Source organism: Ictalurus punctatus, chromosome 3, assembly GCF_001660625.3.
Source record: "Ictalurus punctatus breed USDA103 chromosome 3, Coco_2.0, whole genome shotgun sequence".
NCBI classification, from domain to species: Eukaryota; Metazoa; Chordata; class Actinopteri; order Siluriformes; family Ictaluridae; genus Ictalurus; species Ictalurus punctatus.
The window spans coordinates 23,122,854-23,144,852 of NC_030418.2; the positions used below are offsets into that span (position 1 = coordinate 23,122,854).

General features: G+C 38.5%; 1 protein-coding gene across 1 annotated transcript; it reads right to left on the minus strand.

Annotated features, from left to right (window-relative positions):
- Positions 1 to 5,213: 5,213 nt before the first annotated feature.
- Positions 5,214 to 12,497, minus strand: lgalslb (lectin, galactoside-binding-like b). The gene is made up of 5 exons (XM_017464446.3): positions 12,161 to 12,497; positions 11,616 to 11,699; positions 11,416 to 11,504; positions 10,218 to 10,407; positions 5,214 to 9,448 (listed from the first exon to the last, which is right to left on the minus strand). Exons 1-5 carry the CDS (start codon positions 12,191 to 12,193, stop codon positions 9,305 to 9,307), a joined length of 540 nt encoding a protein of 179 aa, XP_017319935.1. The 5' UTR covers positions 12,194 to 12,497; the 3' UTR covers positions 5,214 to 9,304.
- Between the last annotated feature and the right edge of the window lie 9,502 nt (positions 12,498 to 21,999).

Consider the following 21,999-nt stretch of genomic DNA (forward strand, 5'->3'; position numbering starts at 1 on the left):
TTGATTTTAGGGACCACATTTTTACTGCACTTTCACATTTAAATAAACAGACCACTGCTTTCACCTCCATGTTGTGCTATATTCCTGTTAATGTACAAATCTTTGCATCAAAGTAGACTGGTCCTTAATGTGCATCATCTTGTAGAAGCAAATTATAAATAAAATTGTACCCAAAATATAGGATAAGTAAAAAATAAAAATGCCATCAACCAAATGAAAATATGCAATCAAATATAACAATATGCAACCAAATGAAACAATTCAGGCCTATGCAGAAAAGGCAATAACAGTGTTTACAAAAGGAGAGACACAGCCACATCACCTAATAGAATAAAGAGGTTCAGAAATGACGTCATTTTGTACCGGAATCCGGAAGTTAGCATCACACTGGTTCCCTCGACAAAAACCCAAAAGGATTTTCCCATAGGCTTTTGGATTATCGCAAGAAATAAGCTCTGTGATCAACAAAAGTTTACAATACTAACACGTTTTGTCCATCAAGATAATGTTCACAAATGAACACAACTTTTATGGAGTTTGAAACCTAAATACAATCAACAGAAATAAACAGCTAACTGGATGCTATAAACGAACTATACCACGGTTGCTTGCCTTCGACATCACCACCACCAAGCTTCCGGCAACTTTTCCAAAATTGATTTAAAAACATTTTCCATAATACGGATTTACTCTGTGGATGGACCTTCATCCACTTTTTTTGGGGAATTGTGCACAGCATACCTGAACCAATTTATCTGCAAATACTTTTTCTGTTCAGCGTGATGACATTTAATGTCCCAGACAACCTCTATAGTCCCATTTAGCAAAATGCTAGTGTCATGATTTGCCAACTCTTACATTTATTCCGGGTTTTGGCATACAAAATGACATCCCTGTGCCACTCTATGGTGATTGGCTGTAAGTTTAGGAAGCGCTTGATTTGGTATGCAGCAGAGTTTTCTATGAACAGAGGATGAACTTCCTCTGAATATCGCAGTCAATCATGCACATGTAATCGTGGGCAGTCAAAATCATAATCGAGATCGATATCTGCTGACTGCGTGTACTCAAGTAGGTCAGAGTTGAGTACAGGTATACACATGCAGAAACATGTATACAGTGAGGGATTTTTACACCAGGACACTTTTTTGCTAGCACACTAGCTAAGATAAGTTACTTAAGTTTAATTTCTATTCAAAACTGTTTATTTGAATAGCAAAAATATGAGTCTTCATAACCTAATCTTCTTCCATGAATAAGTGCTTTTGACCATTTGTGACAAGCTCCACTACAAGAATGAATCACAAAACAGTTTCATTTCACAAAGTGTTGTTGGTCAAGCTCAGTCAGTCAGTGTGTGAGGTGTGACAAAGCACTTTACTAAAACAGTGTGGAAATATCTGCATAAAATACAATGAACAACAGCAGTACAATCAGAATAAACAATGTTGCTTTATAAAGACCAAACAAAGACCCTTGTGTTTAACAAATGCTAAGTTGAAAAGCAGATTTTCAACCAAGTGCTTACAGTGAGAGAGTTTAACCAGCTTCGAGATAGAGTTTAAGGGCTTGCTAAATGGTTTAAATCTCTTATTAGAAATGTTTTTGGTAGTGCTATTTTGGCAGATCAGGTACATGTTGCATCCCTAATAAGGAGAGATAAAAAGGCATAACACACTGACACTGTCATAGAGAAATCTCCAAAGAACAGTTGCCTAGAACAAACCTACCACGTTTAAACGACTTAGGACAGCCTTAAAATAGGCTCAATTTTACCAATTAAAGAATTTTAAAGGAATTTAGAATCATTTAATAGCCAATCCACCTACTAGCATGTTTTTGCTAAGTGAAAGCAAGCCGGAGAACCCAGAAGAAAGACACAGGGAGAACGTAAAATTCCACATAACTCAAGGTCAAGATCAAACTGAGGACCCTGGAGTGTTGAAGCACCAACGCTCCTGCTGCACTAATGCTCGTAATCCAGTATTCCAGGCCAATATTGTCCCCAAAAATGGTACTCGGTATCAGATCAGTGCATTTCTACATCCTGTTTTGTTGCAAGTAGGTATTTTGATATCATGAGAAACTGATATTGTACAACTGTCATCTGATTAATTTTTCAAACTGTTCTTCCTCCACAGCAGCGATCAGTAGCTGTGTTTACATGGACAAAAATAATCCACTCTTAACCCGATTAAGACCATACTTTGATTAAGAAACTACCATGTAAACAGCAATTTTTACTTACCTTAATCTAATTAAGGTCATACTCGAATTAAGCTCTAATCGAATTAAGACAGGTGGAGTACTCCTGTTTTAGTTGCATTATGGACATGTATTACAGACATGTAAACATCTTAATCACATTATGAACGTCGTGTGAGAGTTTACACCGCATTTTGCGACAGGACACAATCACACACGGCAGTTTTACGGCGAACAAGAGAGTTCGGCTGCATCCCAAATCGCATACTTGCCTACAATTGGCCTGTAGTGGGGAAAAATACATGCATCTCGGCTACTACAGTGAGGGAAAAAAGTATTTGATCCCCTGCTGATTTTGTACGTTTGCCCACTGACAAAGAAATGATCAGTCTATAATTTTAATGGTAGATTTATTTGAACAGTGAGAGACAGAATAACAACAAAAAAATCCAGCAAAACGCATGTCAAAAATGTTATAAATTGATTTGCATTTTAATGAGGGAAATATGTATTTGACCCCTCTGCAAAACATGACTTAGTACTTGGTGGCAAAACCCTTGTTGGCAATCACAGAGGTCAGACGTTTCTTGTAGTTGGCCACCAGGTTTGCACACATCTCAGGAGGGATTTTGTCCCACTCCTCTTTGCAGATCTTCTCCAAGTCATTAAGGTTTGGAGGCTGACGTTTGGCAGCTCAAACCTTCAGCTCCCTCCACAGATTTTCTATGGGATTAAGGTCTGGAGACTGGCTAGGTCACTCCAGGACCTTAATGTGCTTCTTCTTGAGCCACTCGTTTGTTGCATTGGCCGTGTGTTTTGGGTCATTGTCATGCTGGAATACAAATCCACGACCCATTTTCAATGCCCTGGCTGAGGGAAGGAGGTTCTCACCCAAGATTTCACGGTACATGGCCCCGTCCATCGTCCCTTTGATGCGGTGAAGTTTTCCTGTCCCCTTAGCAGAAAAACACCCCCAAAGCATAATGTTTCCACCTCCATGTTTGACGGTGGGGATGGTGTTCTTGGGGTCATCGGCAGCATTCCTCCTCCTCCAAACGGCGAGTTGAGTTGATGCCAAAGAGCTCCATTTTGGTCTCATCTGACCACAACACTTTCACCCAGTTGTCCTCTGAATCATTCAGATGTTCATTGGCAAACTTCAGACAGGCATGTATATGTGCTTTCTTGAGCAGGGGGACCTTGCGGGTGCTGCAGGATTTCAGTCCTTCATGGCATAGTGTGTTACCAATTGTTTTCTTGGTGACTATGGTCCCAGCTGCCTTGAGATCATTGACAAGATCCTCTCGTGTAGTTCTGGGCTGATTCCTCAGTGTTCTCATGATCATTGCAACTCCACGAGGTGAGATCTTGCATGGAGCCCCAGGCTGAGGGAGATTGACAGTTCTTTTGTGTTTCTTCCATTTGCGAATAATCGCACAAACTGTTGTCACCTTCTCACCAAGCTGCTTGGCAATGGTCTTGTAGCCCATTCCAGACTTGTGTAGGTCTACAATCTTGTCCGTGACATCCTTGGAGAGCTCTTTGGTCTTGGCCATGGTGGAGAGTTTGGAATCTGATTGATTGCTTCTGCGGACAGGTGTCTTTTATACAGTTAACAAGCTGAGATTAGGAGCACTCCTTTTAAGAGTGTGTTCCTAATCTCAGTTCGTTACCTGTATAAAAGACACCTGGGAGCCAGAAATCTTTCCCATTGAGAGGGGGTCAAATACTTATTTCCCCTCATTAAAATGCAAATCAATTTATAATATTTTTGACGTGTTTTTTCTGGATTTTCTTGTTGTTATTCTGTCTCTCACTGTTCAAATAAACCTACCATTAAAATTATAGACTGATCATTTCTTTGTCAGTGGGCAAACATACAAAATCAGCAGGGGATCAAATACTTCTTTCCCTCACTGTATATAGACGGCAAGTACACGGTTTGAGACGCAGCCCACGGCTTCAAGCAGTTGTATATTAGCACGTACAGCATGACAAATAATTAACTGCACTTAAAGTGTTTGTAAAAAAATTAAATAAAAACACCTAAAATTGTATACGGTACCATAACGAAGATGAACTGTATGTTGATACGTGAAATTCTAGAGTGACGTCGGACGGCGTGGCGCGGTGACGTAATGACACGGGCTGTTAATCTAATTATGTACTATAACATGTAAAATGGGAACATATAGTATTTTAAAAGCGACTCATGTAAACACCTTAATCACATTATTATCTTACTCAGAGTAAGGTCAATAATTAGATTACTGCTGTCCATGTAAACGTAGTCAATAAGCATAAATAGACCAAATAAAGCAGTATTTCAGTCATTGAAATGTTTATTTTGTAGTAAATATCAGGAAAGGGCAAATATGTATTGCTTAGTCAGGTGTTTGGTGTGGTTTTATTTGATATTCTAACAATAGCCGCTCAAATATTATAAAAATGCTTTTACATTACAGAAGTTTAGAGTAATCTCTCACACATTCTAAGCTCAGTTTGGAAAGTGCTAAAGATATTCAATCAGTGAATAAAATGTTGTATTCCAAATGCCAAAGCCATTATTCCACAGGCACATCTTTAAATAAAAATGCAACTACAGAAACAGAAAAGAGCCAATGTATACACTTCTGATATTTGATTAACCCTTTCAATTGATTATACAACCACAAATAACACGACTGACCCCACCAGCTATCTCCATGTAATAGGCCACTGTGTAAATACATGTGAAATAATCCCCAAATCAAACAACGTATACTTTAGACTCCATCACAGTAATGAAATGCCACACAAATTCTCAGATAAATAAAAATAAATAAAAAATAAAAAACATACATATCATGCTATGTAATGTTAAACCTATGAAATTAAAGTATAATGGCATAAGGTAGGAACAGTTGGACTAAATATCTCACACATAATCACTCTTTTAATGACATTACATAGAAAATAAAACCCTGATCAAAATAATATACATCCAAATTTGTAAACATAATAGTGAACAGCCTGTGACAGTGCCATCCAATTCAAATCCATTTCAATCTGGTCAAAGAGGTTTTTATATTACAGTTGAAAAACAGTATAGCATGAAGCACAGAGTACATCCATCTGTACACCCTAGAGACTAATCAGGATCATGAGGAGCCTAACTTTTAGCATTAGATTCAAATTTTTGATGAATGGGGGGAAAGAGGGCCAGTTGCAGTGACTAGAGTAAATGCTTGTTAATCTGGGTTCTCAGGTCAGCTTGCTCCCTCCCCTTTGCTCTAAAGAGTTGTTCAAGCAAAAAAATTAAACAGCACCAGATGGAAACTCAACATAAACAACAATTACAGCCACAATACATTTTAGGAGCATGGTGTTAGCTTTAGAAATCTTGATTTTTAAAATAATAATAATAATAATAATAATAATAATAATAATAATAATAATAATAAATAAATAAATAAATAAATCAATCCTTTCCTGACCATCAGTTGTTCCACAGACATTTGAGATATTCAATCGATAATGGAATCCCCTGCATTAGACTCAATCAAATAAATAATGCAATCAAATTTACTTCTATAAGTTAACTACATATACATGCCTTCTATAAGACACCAAGCATGTCAGCATCTAAAATTCATCCATACTTTCAGAGGAAGAGTACTTGGGTCTGGCTACATTGACATCTCTAAAGACAGTCCGGAAAACAATGTGGAACAACAACCCTAAGTTTCCAAATGAAAGAGACAACATGTCGATCTTCAGTGCTGCAGTTTCATATCAGAATCTGCTTCTGGAAGAGCGATATTTTAATGGCTATTAAAAAGAAAGTCTAAAGTGTGGCCTGAACAATGTTCTCATATTGCTAAATGACTGGTAGCTCTGCAAAATTTTCTCTTTAAGGTGTCTAAAATAAAATCAGAGCAACAATTAAATGCTACATTACTTTTTAAAACAGCATCTTTGATTTAATATGTAGAGTTTTAAGCACCTGCAGGGTAAAACCTGCGAATAAAACTAAAAATATAATATTTCAAGTGGATACAATCAATGTGAGTGCAGTTGGATAATGGCTGTATCATGTTCTCTGGTTTGTGAGATCTCAGAGTCTGGTGCTTTTTCTGTTCTCTGCTGTTGAAATTCATTTAGTTCAGAGTGCCAGTGGTTTTCAAGAATGTGAAGAAAGGTTCATCAGCGCTTAATGAGCTTAATTATTACATCTTTTACTCTAGTCATGTGGGTATTTCACGTTCTTCTGGCCACTTAAATAAAAGACGTAACAGAGCCTAGTTAAAATGCTTAATGAAAGACTTGAGTAGTACAGAAAGTATAATTAAGACATCAACCTTTATACTCGCAAAGACCTGGAAAGAGACACAAATACTGTCCTTTTGCACTTCTGCATAGCAAGACATGAGACTAAGAGTGCTCGGGGTTATGAGTTGTAATTAATGACTTACAAATGCATCCATTATATGGTGCTATAAAGTAATCAACATAAGCTTCATGTTCCAACTATATGTAAACAGGTGCAAGGTAATAAGGAAACAGTTGTGTGAACATATGCCCTTCCATCTGGGGGGAAAAATCAATGTTGTAATAAAAGGTCTAGGGAGAGGCAGGAAATCCCAGACATCTTGAATATAAGACAAATATAGGACACACAAGAGAAGACCATCCCTTGGCCATAAAATCCAGGCAGTAGCTTTGTAAGGAATGACACAAGGATTTAGGTACTCATGTTAGTCAAGAAAATTGATAAACTGAGCCTGCTTCATTTTTATCTTCCTCCCTATTAGCCAAGTTGTCAGCATGGATCATGTTACATTCCAAGAAGAATTTATTTAAATACAATCATCATCAATCATCATCATCATCATTATTATTGTCCCTAAGATCAAATAAGAGAGGATGTAAACATCAGGTGAATTTTTTCAAGATTAAATGTACAACACATGGGGGGGTTTTGAACGACGACAAATTAGAGTGGAATTGTAAACCAATTACTCTGCTATTTCCAATGTTAGTAATAAAACACCTAACTATTCCACAATGCACTACATTCTACATTAAGCCAGTGCAAGATACTGATCCCAGAAAAAAAGAATGGTTGCAATAAACAGCAGTTGTTCATATTGTCAATCGTAAATGCTTCTATAATCATTGTTCTCCGTTATTAAATCTGTAATCACTGAGACAGGTAATACATGAAAGCATATTTGGCCTTTGGCTGTTGTAATTTGCATTAACTCTGTTCACGTTTACCCCTGCATGTGTGTGTGTATAAAGTTGAAGTCAGAAATTTACATACACTTAGGTTGAAGTTATTAAAACTCATTTTTTAACCATGCCACAGACTTCACATCAGGAAACTGTAGTTTTGCCAAGTCATCTACTTTGTGCATGAGAATTATTTTTTTAAACAATTGTTTACAGACAGATTGTTTCACTTTTAATCGACTACGTCACAATTTCAGTGGGTCAGAAGTTTATCTGCACTAAAGGCAAAGTTAACTTAAACAGCTTGGAAAATTCCAGAAAATGATGGAGTCAATTGGAGGTGTACCTGTGGATGTATTTTAAGGCCTACCTTCAAGAAAAGTGCCTTTTTGCTTGACATCATAGGAAAATCAAAAGAAATCAGCCAAGACCTCAGAGTAAAAATTGTGCACTTCCACAAGTCTAGTTTATCCTTGGGAGCAATTTCCTAATGCCTGAAGGTACCATGTTCATCTGTACAAACAATAGTACACAAGTATAAACACCATGGGACCACACAGCAACCATACCGCTCAGGAAGAGACACATTCTATCTCCTAGAAATAAACGTAGTTTGGTGGAAAATCAATCCCAGAACAACAGCGAAGGACCTTGCGAATTGCTGGAGTTCACAGCTAGACTATATAGCAGTATCTATATACACAGTAAAATTAGTCCTATATCGACATAACCTAAAAGGCTGCTCAGCAAGGAAGAAGTCAGTGCTCCAAAACCACCATAAAAAAGCCAGACTACAGTTTGGAGACAAAGATCTTACTTTTTGAAAAATATCCTCTGGTCTAATGAATCAAAACTTGAACTGCTTGGTCATAATGACCACATATGTTTGGAGGGAAAAGGATGAGGCTTGCAAGCTGATGATCACCATCCCAACCATGAAGCATGGAGATGGCAGCATCATGTTGTGGGGGTGTTTTGCTGCAGGAGGGACTGGTGAACTTCAGAAAATAGATAGCATTATAAGGAAGTAAAATTCTCTCAATACATCTCAAGACATAAGCCAGGAAGTTAAAGCTAAGTAACAAATGGGTCTTCCAAATGGACAATGACCCCAAGCATACCTCCAAAGTTGTGGCAAAATGGCTTAAGGACAACAAAGTCAAGATATTGAAGTGGCCACCACAAAGTCCTGACCTCAATCTGATAAATAATTTGTGGGCAAAATGAAAAGGCGTGGGCCTGCAAGGAATCCTACAAGCCTGACTCAGTTTGTAGGAATGATACAAAATTTCAGCAACTTATTGTGAGAAGCTTGTGGAAGGCTACCCAAAAAATCTGACCCAAATTAAACAATTTAAAGGCAATGCTAAAAATGAAATTCTAAAAAAAAAGTGTATGTAAACTTCTGACCCCACTTGGAATGTGATAAAAAATAAAATAAAAGCTGAAATAAACCATTCTCTCTACTATTATTCTGACATTTCACATTCTTAAAATAAAAGTAGTGGTCCTAACTGACCTAATACAAGGAATGTTTTCTATGGTTAAATGTCAGAAATTGTGGAAAAACTGAGTTTAAGTGTATGTGGCTAAGATGTATGTAAACTTCTGACTTCAGTTATATCCAGAGTATTTTTTTTTTCTTCAATACACACCTAAAGAGAGACATAGCCGACACTGCAAAGATTCACATAGTACATCTCAACCTATAAAGATGTGCAGCTTGAAAATGGGAGAAAATAAGAAAGGAACAGAATGAAGGAATGTAGGTAGTCATTTTGTGTTTGATGGAGCAGAACCTCTCAGGCCTTCAAAGATAAAACCAGACAATGGTAGGTTTGGTCACCTGTCAAGTCCTCTCTGTAACATGCTCCGGTGTGCTGGATTAACCTAGTTTGGTGATCTGCAGACTTCCATCTATCCTGATCATATCAATGGTCAGCAAAGACTTCACTTTGTGATAAAAGTCAAACAGCTGATGTCCATCAACAAAGATCCTAAAGCGCTGGTGTTCACAATGGATCTCAATCTGCAGGGATAGGAGTAAACATATAGAAAGAACATGTAATCAGAGAGAAAGGGGAAGTAGTGGAACAGTGAAAGCAAGTGTCACTGAATTACACATTGTAGGTTCAGTACGTTGAAAGGAAGCACTTGTCCAGATTTGCATGCTTATCTCAGCTTTGTATTGGATTACTGATTGATCTGGAAGTAGAGTGACCTGTTTCCTCCATCCCCTTTCACCAACCTCATTATCTCAACCTTCTTTACATCCATCTGCTGTACAGCTCACTGCCATGCACAGTTGCACAATCTACAATTTGGACTTTTCAGCTTCTGTAACCATTTTTGTTTAGAGGGGCTGTAGTTAGTCCAATCAAAAATTCCATTTGATAAAAATTGTGTTTCTGTGAAACACACTTTATTGCCCTCTATGGCATTCCAAAAGGGCATGCAGTAGTTTGTAATAGGCTGTGTGTAAGCAAGTGGTGCAAACTCTCAACAGAATTAAGGATAAATTTTTGTTCCTTCACATCTTGCCACAGCGTCAACAGTACATAGAATCATCTTTTCTGGCTCTTAGAATATGTGCCAGAAAACAGGCCACATGATGCTAGGTGCAGAGACTATCATTTACCCACATATAAACATTTTAGTTTGATTTTAACTTGCCAGCATCTCAAACCCTTATCTAACACTTCTCTGCTAATAATTATTTTATTCGTAATATATTCTTCCATTAAATGAAACACTGGTAATGCCTAGAGACACACTACAAATTAAAGTCTGATAATTACCCTGAACGGCTGGTCCTGGATGAAGGGGAAGTATGGAATGGTTGCCTCTTCTTCACTCCACTTCCCAGAAACCCTTGCATTCCGCAAGAACTGCCGTTCAGCAAATCGGGCACTAAGTTTCAGGGCCACATCTGTAACCTCTTCCTCATCCTTCTCTGTGTTGCAGTTACAGGTTAGACTGATGTCAAAGCTGAACATAAAAAAGCCATTTAACAAGAGAAACAAGATAGATGACCAATAGGACATTGGTTATAAAATGCAGCTTTGACATGTCCAGTGTAATTAGTATATACCATAAAGACCGCCAATGATACTTAAAGAAACAAACTCAAATCAAATCAATGAGCCATTACTGAAGGAGAACACGAGAGGAAAAATCCAAAATACTTGTGTTTAAAGTCTATGATAACCAATAGCATGTCAAAATAAGGATGTCTGCATTTTTCAGTTACTGGCAATTTTCAAAAAGACACATACTTTGATTTGGCCAGCCTTGGCTCCACTTACTCATACAAAAATTCAAAAATGGGAGTGCAGCTTATTGGTAGGGCCAAAATGAAAATAGATTTGCTTAGGGTGTCTTTCAGTGACACACCCACAAGCTGTAACTGCTTTAAAATCTCTCTCTGTCAGAGTAGGTAAACAGCCATTAGCAAGCTTACACACAAAGTCCAGAACATGCCCATGCACAGGTTCCAGGATATGGACAAAATACTATATTAAGAATTCATATTATAGAATGTTCAAATACTTTGCTGTATATGGTTAAAGACTGATCTACATTATTTTGATGTTATGAAATCAATGATCAAAACACCCTCAGAAACACCTCCCCTTGTTTAAGATTAGGATGCTCCCAGTGCATAATAAAATTTCAGTGAATAATCAGCAAGCCATTTGCAAAACTGTGAGCGTTTTCAAAGGCCAATATTGCCATGGTGATAAATGATATAGTACAATTCACAAATTAACTAGACATCCATAAACTAACATGACATTGTGGTTCTAATACCATTGATCCACCAGTGAACTAGTAGCAAGGGGAGAATAAACTGAAAATTTCACTCATGACAAAAAGGCTCTAAAGAAAGCACTTTCTGAACAAGAAGGTAATAACTATGTTTTTTACAATACTAAATTCTATGACCAAATGGAGATGACAAAGATGTAAAGACAGTGATCATATTATCATCACTACCTGTCTGGCTCTGTATCCACGATGCCCATGACTATAATTTTCTTACCAGGCCTCATCCCTCCTCTGATCCGGCCTTTGAACGGCACTGTCTGTGAGATTAAAATAAAGAGAGATTAGTCAAAGACTGGCCTATGCATGAGCAATAGCCTATTACATGGCTTTTATCTTTTGCTATAATATACTGTACAAGGTTACTTCACCAGGATTCGTGAGATATCCTCTTTGTCAGGGGAGATCAAGCCAGCATCTCCTAATGAATTGTTAAGATGATCATCTTCGGTTGTCTTCAGTTTTATCCAAGATAGAAAAGAGAGAGCAGTTTTTAAGAACAAAACCTGCAAAAATGCCTATTCACTGCAATTTGTCATCTATATTATGTTTAGAACATGTGGGCAAGAACAATGCAAAAAACACACACCTTACAGATATTTCTCAAAACCTACCTCTCGTTTACAGACATAGCTATAGACGTAATCAGTATACCAATACCCGGTACAAATCTTGTTTTATGCTTCAGCGTTGAGGAATTTAATTAACATCGCCCTAAATATTCAATTAGTCTGTGATTGCAGGCTCATGTTACTCAGCTGAACGCTACACTGATACTACATCCGATAGCACGCGCTTGGTGTCCACCGGATTTCCAACCTGTAATTCATGCTGTATATGAAACATTCATATCAGGTTCATGCAATTACAGTGAAATATAGCGCAGGAAGGTTTTAATATGCTTCGGTATACTCACTATCGCGTCTTTTTCTGTGCTCGGCTCCGCCATCTTGTGCAGAAGACCATAGGATGCTTATAGTAGCGCAGGAATCTGAGAGCGGCGCGCGCCTTTCTCACAGCGGAGTGTTACAGCAGCCCCAAGATCACTGGGACTCATCTGATGTGAGACGCATAACGAGAGACAAGACACAAAAGCTCGAATCTCATTCCCCACACCGCTGAGGGAAATTATGCTGACGTGTGTAAGAGTAGGGACGGAGCCTAATCCAGTGTCTACGTCCAATCTTGGCTACGTCCCAAATCACATAGCTTGCTACGTAGCCTAGGCTACTAAATAGTAGGCTGGGTTATGTCAAAATAGCAGTCTATGGCACTACTGGCTACATTAGGCTACTATATACTATGCTAGTATGCGGCTTGGGATCTGTAAAGGATTCACAGCCCTCTGTGCAATTATCCTGATTTCCCAAAGGGGCTCTGATTTATAATTATAGGTTTTAAAATAGCCTACTAAAGTAATACTAAAAATCACCGTGATAACGTAGGTGTTGTTAAAATGGTCATAAATCAATTCCCATGGACGTACGAGAGATAGAGAGAGAGAGAGAGAGAGAGAGAGAGAGAGAGAGAGAGAGAGAGAGAGAGAGAGAGAGAGCGAACAAAGCAATCAACTGACAATGGATAAACGTTCTTCAGAAGAGGAATGGAACCTCAGCAGCCTAACCATTACATAGGCTACCCTGACAATGTGACGAGCGAAACTGCAAGAAAACGTTTCAAAACCAAACTAATCAGAGAATTTCCAGAAACTCTCAGAGTAGTCTTCATGCACACAAATGAGGAAAAAATAATAATAATAGAAGCAGACCTACTCTTCTTTACAGAACACCAAATGTCTGGCACTGAGCAAGATCTGCTCAACAATTAAAGACCTAAAAATAACTGTACCTGGACACTACACCAAAATTAACTATTAATCTGTATCACAATGGAACTATAATTATCCATGGCTCAGAGGATAGTCTTGAACAGTTTGAGAGAGACTTTGAAGGACTGAAAGCTCCACACACCCATATGAACATTGTTCATTTAGGACTGTCATGTTCACACTTCCCCAACAGAAATCAACAAAAAACATTTTTCTACTGACAGACTGGTGTAAAAATGGATGATCAAAATATTTACAATTACTAGTGTCTTTACGTGTTGTTCTTCACCTGAAAAGAGGAAGAGTGAAATGAAAGAGGTTGTGGATGAAGCTTTGGTTGTTGCGATGTGAGAGACAAGTCATTTACTTACATTTATAAAGAGAACTGCAGACAGAGTATGTGGAAATACGTGTGTCTTATTAGCTGACAGCTCTCAATTCTGCCAAATGCTAGCTCACACAGTCAGTGTGAGGAGAAATGGATATTTTACAGGGTTGAAACAGTGACATCCTCTGATGCTGAACAGGAAAACAATGTGTGTAAATGTCTATATGAGTTCCAGTTTATGTGAAGATGATATGAGCAGAAGGACAGCTAACATAATTTGCATGGCACTGTAGCAGCTAAACCCATACAGTAATAGCTTAGTTGTGCCTCCCCTTGGCTAGTGACACCAAATTAGCCTGGTCTCGTATTAGATAGCCAAAATGTTTTATATTTTATCAGCTTTGAGTCCTATAAACTGTGATAACACATGAGGCAAGTTTTATGATAAATCCAACTTTTTTGTCCAATTTTCACATTTTTAAGTAAAATACATGGAAACAGTATTTTTAGAAGTATGTGTGCCTAGCACCTAGCACACAGACTTTCGTTTCCAGGGAAATGAAAGCAGGGACACTTGCCTCATTGTCATGGCAACAGTTTGTGCCCAGGTCAGATTACATCAGAGTTTGTTTGAAAATCATACCACACTGTTCAGACATTAAACGACATATGCCGATTGAACATGTTCAGTCAGTGAAAACAAACGCCGACAAACTCTAACAGACACTGACAGGGTTAACACACTGATCCAACAAAATCTGACAAGCGTGTTTGTTGGCGTTGGTCGACATCTGTCCATGCAGCGTGAACCGGGCTTTAGAGAATGGCCAGGAGACCAGAAGCAGCACTGTCACACAGTCAGCTGCACACAGACCCCTCAAGCTGACAACCCTCAAATGTGCCATCACACCTAACAACACTCTTGGAAGACACATCCCCCAAAACAGCCATTTTAATAGACTCAAATGGCAAGTTTTTACACCACAGAAAGCTTTTCCCCACACACAGGATTGGCAAATTCTGGTGCCGTACAACCAAAAGTACACTCCAGTTCCTCTGCCAGTCCACTCTGAACAACCCGCAGAACATCATCATCCACACAGGAACCAACATCACCATCTCCACTCTGCTGTTCAGGAGGGACTACCCTGCTAACTTCATTTACACCATCAACCTGAGAATCACCACTGCATGCTCCAGTCTTATGTCCATCAATGTTGCTTACCATCCAAATCTAACAGCTGATGACCTATACGACCACGTGTACCTGAGTCAGGAGAGTATGAGAATCTTTGCGAAAGACCTAAAAGATGCCACATGTCACAGAAACCCTCTACATGCACCCTCATAATAACACTGTAAGAAGTCAATCAGCCATCACCAACATGCACCTTCCCTAAGGGGAACACATGTTAGAAACACCCCAGTCAGAAGGGAGCAAACGACCAGACTACGACACACCAAAGCCCAACCAAGCATCTTCCAGCCCAGCTCGAGCCAAACTACAGACATGGAGCCACACATCCTACAACAGCAGGCACCTGATACCACAACACTGCCCATCTCATTCCCACAGCAGCCTACGCATGCTGAGGTTATGAAAGCACACAGATCTCCCAGACATCACTGAAGTGAAACATCTACTATCTCATCTGTAGGATACTGGGATAACTGGAATTCCTCAAACATCTCACTCTATATCACAATGGCTTCCTTCAGTATCAGTTCCTGGAATATACAAAGCCTCTACTCCATAACCTTAGGGGCCAAGACTCTTAAAATAAAGTTCCTGAAAAACATTAACAATCAAGATATCATTATTTTTGTGTAGTTGAATATGCAATTACAGACATAAACCCTTCATCCTTATGTGCATTCACTGTCAGACCACAGACCTCCTAATCTCATCACTGTCAAATCAGTGTGTTCCTAAAGAAAGCCCAACAACCCCATACAACAGACCATGAACCCAGCAATCTGTTCAAACTCAACCCAACCAAATGGTCTTCCAAAAATTGCCAAAGCATCAATATATATAAAAAAGGAGAAATTTTTTTTTTTAATTATTATTATTAATAATAATAATAATAATAATAATAATAATAATAATAATAATAATAATAATAATAATAGAATTTTTAAAAAAATAATAATTACAAAAATAAATAAATAAAACATATAAATAAAAATGACAAATAAATTGTCAAAATGCAAGGTGCCAGTGTAGGACAAAAGTTACAAATAAAAAATAAATGGGTGAAACATGGGTGAAAAAAGGTGAGCTAATATGAGACAGATAGTTGCAAAAAAAAAAGGCATCATTTGTTTAAAAAGAGTTAGGCTTGCTGGTAGTTGGTGTTACACGGTGTTCTGATTACCCTTACCCCACAGCACCGCCCCCACTGTCGTTTTGCTTTTTTATATAAATAAAAAGCATTTAGTTCAGTTGGAGAACATTCACCAGATGCTAGAAACTGAAAGCGTGCGCTCCCTTCAGCATGAGCTGCAGAGTCTCAGCACAGAATAATAATTAACCCACTTTTCAACATGGAGAATATAGTTCTACTATATACATTTAGTAACTTGCCCCTTGTTAGCTAATATGGTCAATTTAGTCCTGTAACTTAAGTGATAGCCTAAACAAAATAATTGTGATATAAGATCATTAAAATCTCAATTTATCTTTTTAAAATGAAATTTAGAAGGAAAAAATGACAAGCTTTGAGACTAAAAAGCCAGTTCATCAAGAAGTGCTGCAGTTTTAAAGAAGTCAGTGTGCTGCTGCCAAATGTCAATTTAATTGTGAAATGAATAGTTTTACTGACCTTTACTGTAATTGACATACAGTACAGTGGGTTTGTCATTGCATTTTGTGGATGGTAATACTGTAGTTTTTTTAATTATTTTATTTTCTTTTTAAAATATATTTATATTTATAAAATATAAATGTTTAAATTTTCATTTCAATATTCTTTGGATTCATCTCTACACTAAAAGTTGCCATTTTGTTGTAATTTTTTCATTTTTTAAATGTGAAAATAAAATGCCATTAGGTTATATTAGTAGTGTCATTCTCATAATCATTACTGTGAGCACGTACAGTGTGTTTACAATGTCTGCCAGGGTGATAAGCATATGTAGTTCAATTAATCAATTAATTAAATTTAGTAAAGTAGTTAAAGTAGTACAATTTGATCCTTTGAGCCCCTGCCTCTGAGGAATTCTCTGCACGTCCCTGCACACACACACACACACACACACACACACACACACACACACACACACACACACACACACACACACACACACATACTGACTGACTGTATAATGCAATTGCATGCAATTTAGCTTCATACTTCAGGGCTGGGATCTGGAAATAAATTGGTTGTAAGTAATAATTATTTTAAACACTAGGGGGCAGGCTTGTGCAATAAACCAAAAAACTGTCTAATGAGTTAGGCCTCTGTAGGGACTCGATCATTAGATCATTAGTAATATAATCATCTGGCCACTTAAACGTAATGCTTAATGTCATATTACTTGCTAATCGTCTCTAGATAATCTTGTTAAAGGTCCTTATTAGTGAGTTCTATTTTATATAAGGTGCAAAGATTCAGTGTGGTCTCTTTAGGTTATTGCAATATCTGTCTGTGTAGTTCAGTCCACATTCTGACCCTGTCCATGCATAAGTGTATTTGAGCATGCAAATTTAAGTATTTATTTAGCACAGTCTGGCTGTAATTAGGTTAATGCTGCAGTAACACAGTGCTCCTCTCCCACTGCTCCATTCTCCTCACCCTCTCATGCGGAAAGGTCTGCAAAAGGGGTTCACACTGAACACAGTGATCCAACTGGGTGCACCTGGGCCTGCTGAACACCTCATCTGTCTGTACCAAGCATCATCCAGCCCTTTAACTGACACAAACCGTCAACCACCAGCCTGGGTCTGGTGAAAAACAGGGCTTTTGTGTTGCCTAAACTGAATAAAATATTAAACATGGGGCTGTGTTTAAAAGTATGTTGAATTCTTCAGAGTATATATGGATGAAATAGACTCTCAGATCTCATATTTTATAATTTAATAGTTTTACATTCTTCATCTTTTATACTCCTGTCTCTTTATCTCGATCTGTCCCTTGTTTGTGTGTTTTTTAATGTCACACTCCCACACACTTCCTCACACCCACTGCTTCCATGCTGCAGCTGTGTGTGGTCTGCCTTTTACTTCCTGTTCTGGCTCCTCACTCTGGGTCTTTCCCCTCAACACTCGTACAGTGGAAATCACATGAACCTGTTCATGCACACATGCAATCACGTGCATTCACTCACATAACCTAAATGCAAAAGGCAAACAGTTTGTTTAAGATAGTCAAGATCATCTGACTCCATTATTTTCCTCTGTTTTATGACATTTATGTATAGCATGGATGTGAAAACAAAATTTGATTTGTACTTTATTAGTGTGGATAAAAGAACTGGCATGAGCACCTGTCTATTAATACATGTAGACTGTGGTGTTCATGAAAGTACATAAAATGGATGACACTTTATTCATTAGTGCCACATTAGCTTAAAGGCATTACTAGACAAGTACTAATACAGATTATGTGTCTCATAGCCTCAAGTCAAACCGTTCAGATTTACCCTCATCTCAGCTGTTCTTTGGAATCTCCATTTTGTCCTTCATAATCATTAACTTCTAGAGACCTTTGGCCCTGACATCCAGCACTGAAATGAAAGGGAAAACGGATGGCTCTGTTATGCGCTGGGGGCATTTATTTCTGGCAAAGTTCTGGCCAACTTGTTGCCTTAGAGGGTAAGGTCATTGCAAATCAATAAAAAGATATTTTGACTATTCTCCTTCACCCTATGATAAAACATTTCAATTCTGTTGGGAGTGGTCTCTTGCAGGATGACAATGCCCCCATCCACAGAGCATGAATGCTTACCAACTGGTTTGATAAGTACAAAAATGGTGTAAATCATCTGCTATGGCCTTCACAGTCAGCAAGTGAACACCTATGGGAGATTTTGACTCATGTGTTAGACAGCGTCTCCACCACCAAGCATCAAAACAAAAACTGAGGGAATAGCTTTTGGAAGAATGGTGTTCATCCATCCAGTAGCGTTCATTGAATTTGCAACTATGTGCAAGGTGAGACCTTTGAGTCTAAAGAAATATTTAGGTCTGCTGTTTTAAAATATCAGAGTAAAGTTATCTTTGTCTCTGAAGGTCTTTACATATCTGTTACTGCTACTGTGATGACAAATGACCTTGGTAATATGTCTGATTTTACTTGAGCAAACTCTTACTTGCGGATTACCTAGCCAGTACATAGTGTGACAAAACACACTTCTGTACAAACTCTACTCTCAACATACTTGAAGCTTTACATTTATCTTGGAACGTGTGCAGTTAGCAGGTGAGCAAGTGAGTCTTTGGAATGTGCTTAATTTTCAGGTATGAAAGCGTTTTGTTCGTAATGTCCAAAAAGTGACACAACAATACAGCGATGTATCATCACTAGTTAAGCGTGTTCCTTAGAGGGTGGAGTGCAGAGATGTAGGGGCCTCCAGACAATGCACTCTACATTCCAGCCAGTGGGGGCAATGCTGTGCTGACATAGGCATTATATAAACATGTGTAACTCTCTCTGTGAGTGTGTGCGTGTGTGTGCGTGTGTGCTGAGCTGGGCTTGTGGCTGGCGGAGAGCAGGCGTGGCTTCATTCAATCCACAGGCTGAGCCGAACAGGATCATTCAGATAGCCGCACAAAGCCAACCTGACAGGGAGAGGTGGAGGGAGAGGTGGAGGGAGGGTGGGAAGGAGGGCAGAGCAGAGTGCAAGTCTGCTGCAGTAAACCCCCCCCCCCCCCCCCCCCCCCGCACTTTCACAGAAACAAGAAAGGCTGTAGAATCTACAGTGTAGATGCCCTCTGTGAACTGAGCAGAATCCAATTATAAATGCAGCTGCTTAGGCAGTTTGTCTCTACAACTATGACCACTGGTTCTAATAGTTGAAAAGCTCTGTGTGCTATTCTGCCATAGTAGTTGTAATACTTATGAAATAAACAAATAACCATTACTTGGCTTAACACAACTCTATACATGAAAAGCAGAGAAAGAAAGAGAAGATGTGTGAGATATAGATTGAGCCATCAGCACGATCAGCCAGAAATACAATACAGGTGTGTGAGCTCAGTCATCCTGAACCTGAAACAGAAATTGTTATAGTTTTGTACTGCAACTGACATTGGTCAGTTATAAGAAATAAGTCTTGTACAGTGTTGTTCTCTGGAAATGGATTTGTTGTCTGCAAATGGATTTGGTCAAATTAGGAATTTTTCAACTTCACAACTCCAACTCCCACAGTCCTAAGGCATTTCCCACATGACATGACTCAGTCAAAGACCAAACTCAAATATAGCCATTGTCATGATCTCCAGACTTCTTATGAGACACATCTGTACTCAAGCACTTACATTGCCTTTAAATAATCAGTATTTTCATTCAGTTTTTGAGACATCTCGCTCTAGCATTTTCCTGTGACAATTCTTAGTCTGCTTGGTTTGACCTCTGCTGCACAATCTGTGCTAGTTTATGCCTATTCACGAGACATCTTAAATATTTCTCATAAATCATGTCGCTCATTTTGATAACTGCTTACTCAATTTTGTTTGTCTAATTTGACTGATTTTAATTAAAGCTGAACCTTCACCTGCAACAATCTGTCTGCTATTTATAATAGGAAGATACTGCCACTCATATGTTTATTGGGTGACAACAGTACCAAACCTGCCTCTCATGTCTCACTAGGAAACCTCACTGAACAACTCCAGCAACTGGGGAGTTCCTGGTTCTGCTCCCATTATGCCAGCCACTAGCAATTAATTACACATTTCTCAACCCAACAAATATGAAAGAGATCTGTGTAAGTGTAAAGGTTTGTTTGCTGTACTCTTCAACACAAAGAAATTAAGTCCGATTAAGGGTACAGTAGTGAAGCATTAGAGTGGCAACCACTGTCTGGTCAAATGGAGGTGCCATTAAACAATTATATCAATATTTTGTTGATATAATCAACAAAATCCACCTGATGGCAAAGAAGTGAGAGTATATATCTCAGGCCCTTGCCCAAGGTTATATACACACAAATTCCACATCACCTGCATCTGTGGGGTTGATGCAGAAAAAGGGCCTGTATCTGTATATTGATTTCTGTGGCCTCAAAAAAGATTACTATCAAGTACCTGTATTCACTACCATCCATTACCCATTTTCTCATCAGTCTTAGAAAAATTAAGCTCTCCTACCACCTTGGCAAAACTTGATCTACATAGTATCTATAGCGTGATGAGAATTTGTGGAAGGCTACTTTTAGCATTATGTCTTGGCACTACAAATACTTAGTAATGTCATTTGTTTTGGTGAGTGGCTTGGTTTGTAATTGCTTACATTGAAGACATTTTTGATGTATTTCAATCACCTTGAGGAGTGCATCCACTTTGTAAAGAGGCTTGTGCAAATTGTGCAAAATCATGCAGATCAAAGCAGAACAATGCAAGTTCTGTGTACCCTGAGTGGCAAACTTCAAAACATTATAAGAAAGGAGGGTGCTGTCATGGATGATGCCAAAGTCCAAGCAGTCATTAACTGGCCTCAAAACATCAAAGAACTTCAGAGATTTCTAGGCTTGGGCAGAAGTGTATTAGAAACTTTAGCTCAGACACTATACTCATGACTTTTTGAAAAAGAGGACAGAAAATAATTGTCTGAAACATACAGTACGAGAAGAGATGGCATTCTCTTCATTCAAAAAGTCTTTTACTACAATGTGCATAATGCAGGCCCTAAATCATCAAACAGTCCTGGCATAGTGATAAAACATTTATACCCTCCATCTTCTGTGATACCATCATCACCTGTGCACATATTTCTCTAGCTACTGTTCAACCTGGAGTGACCAAAACCTACCAGCTGCTTTTCACTACATACTGGTGAGAATCCATGCTTCAGCACTTTATCAAATGATACTTATTTTGTGTCCAATCCAAAGTTCCTATGAGTCTATCTGCTGGCACACTTGCCACTCCGATTCCTCAATAGCCATGGTTCCACCTCGCCTTAGATTTTGTTACAAATCTGCCCTTCTCCCAAGGCATGACAAATATTCTAGCGGTTGTGGACAGATTATTGAAATCCCTAAGACTTATTTCTCTCCCTGCCTTGCCAATGGCCTTTGAAACCGCTGAGCATGTTAACCAGTATTTCGACATCCTCGAAGACACAGTGTCTGACAGGGGGCCTCACTTCACTTCACAAGTGGTGTAAACATTCCTGGAAAATATGGGAATCTTAGTCCGTTTTCATTTGACTATCATTCTCAGGACAATGGCTGAGTTGAGAGAGTGAACCAAGAAATAGAAAGATACCTAAGAACTACTTTTTAAACTGATATTGTCTGTGTTACAGTACATACTTTGGGTGTTAGAAAGGTGCTAAATAAACAAACAAACAAATAAATATTCTGTGCCAATTGATGAGAAGAATGTGCACGTTTCTCCCATGAGACAAAAACTCCTTTTGTCACTCTGCCAATC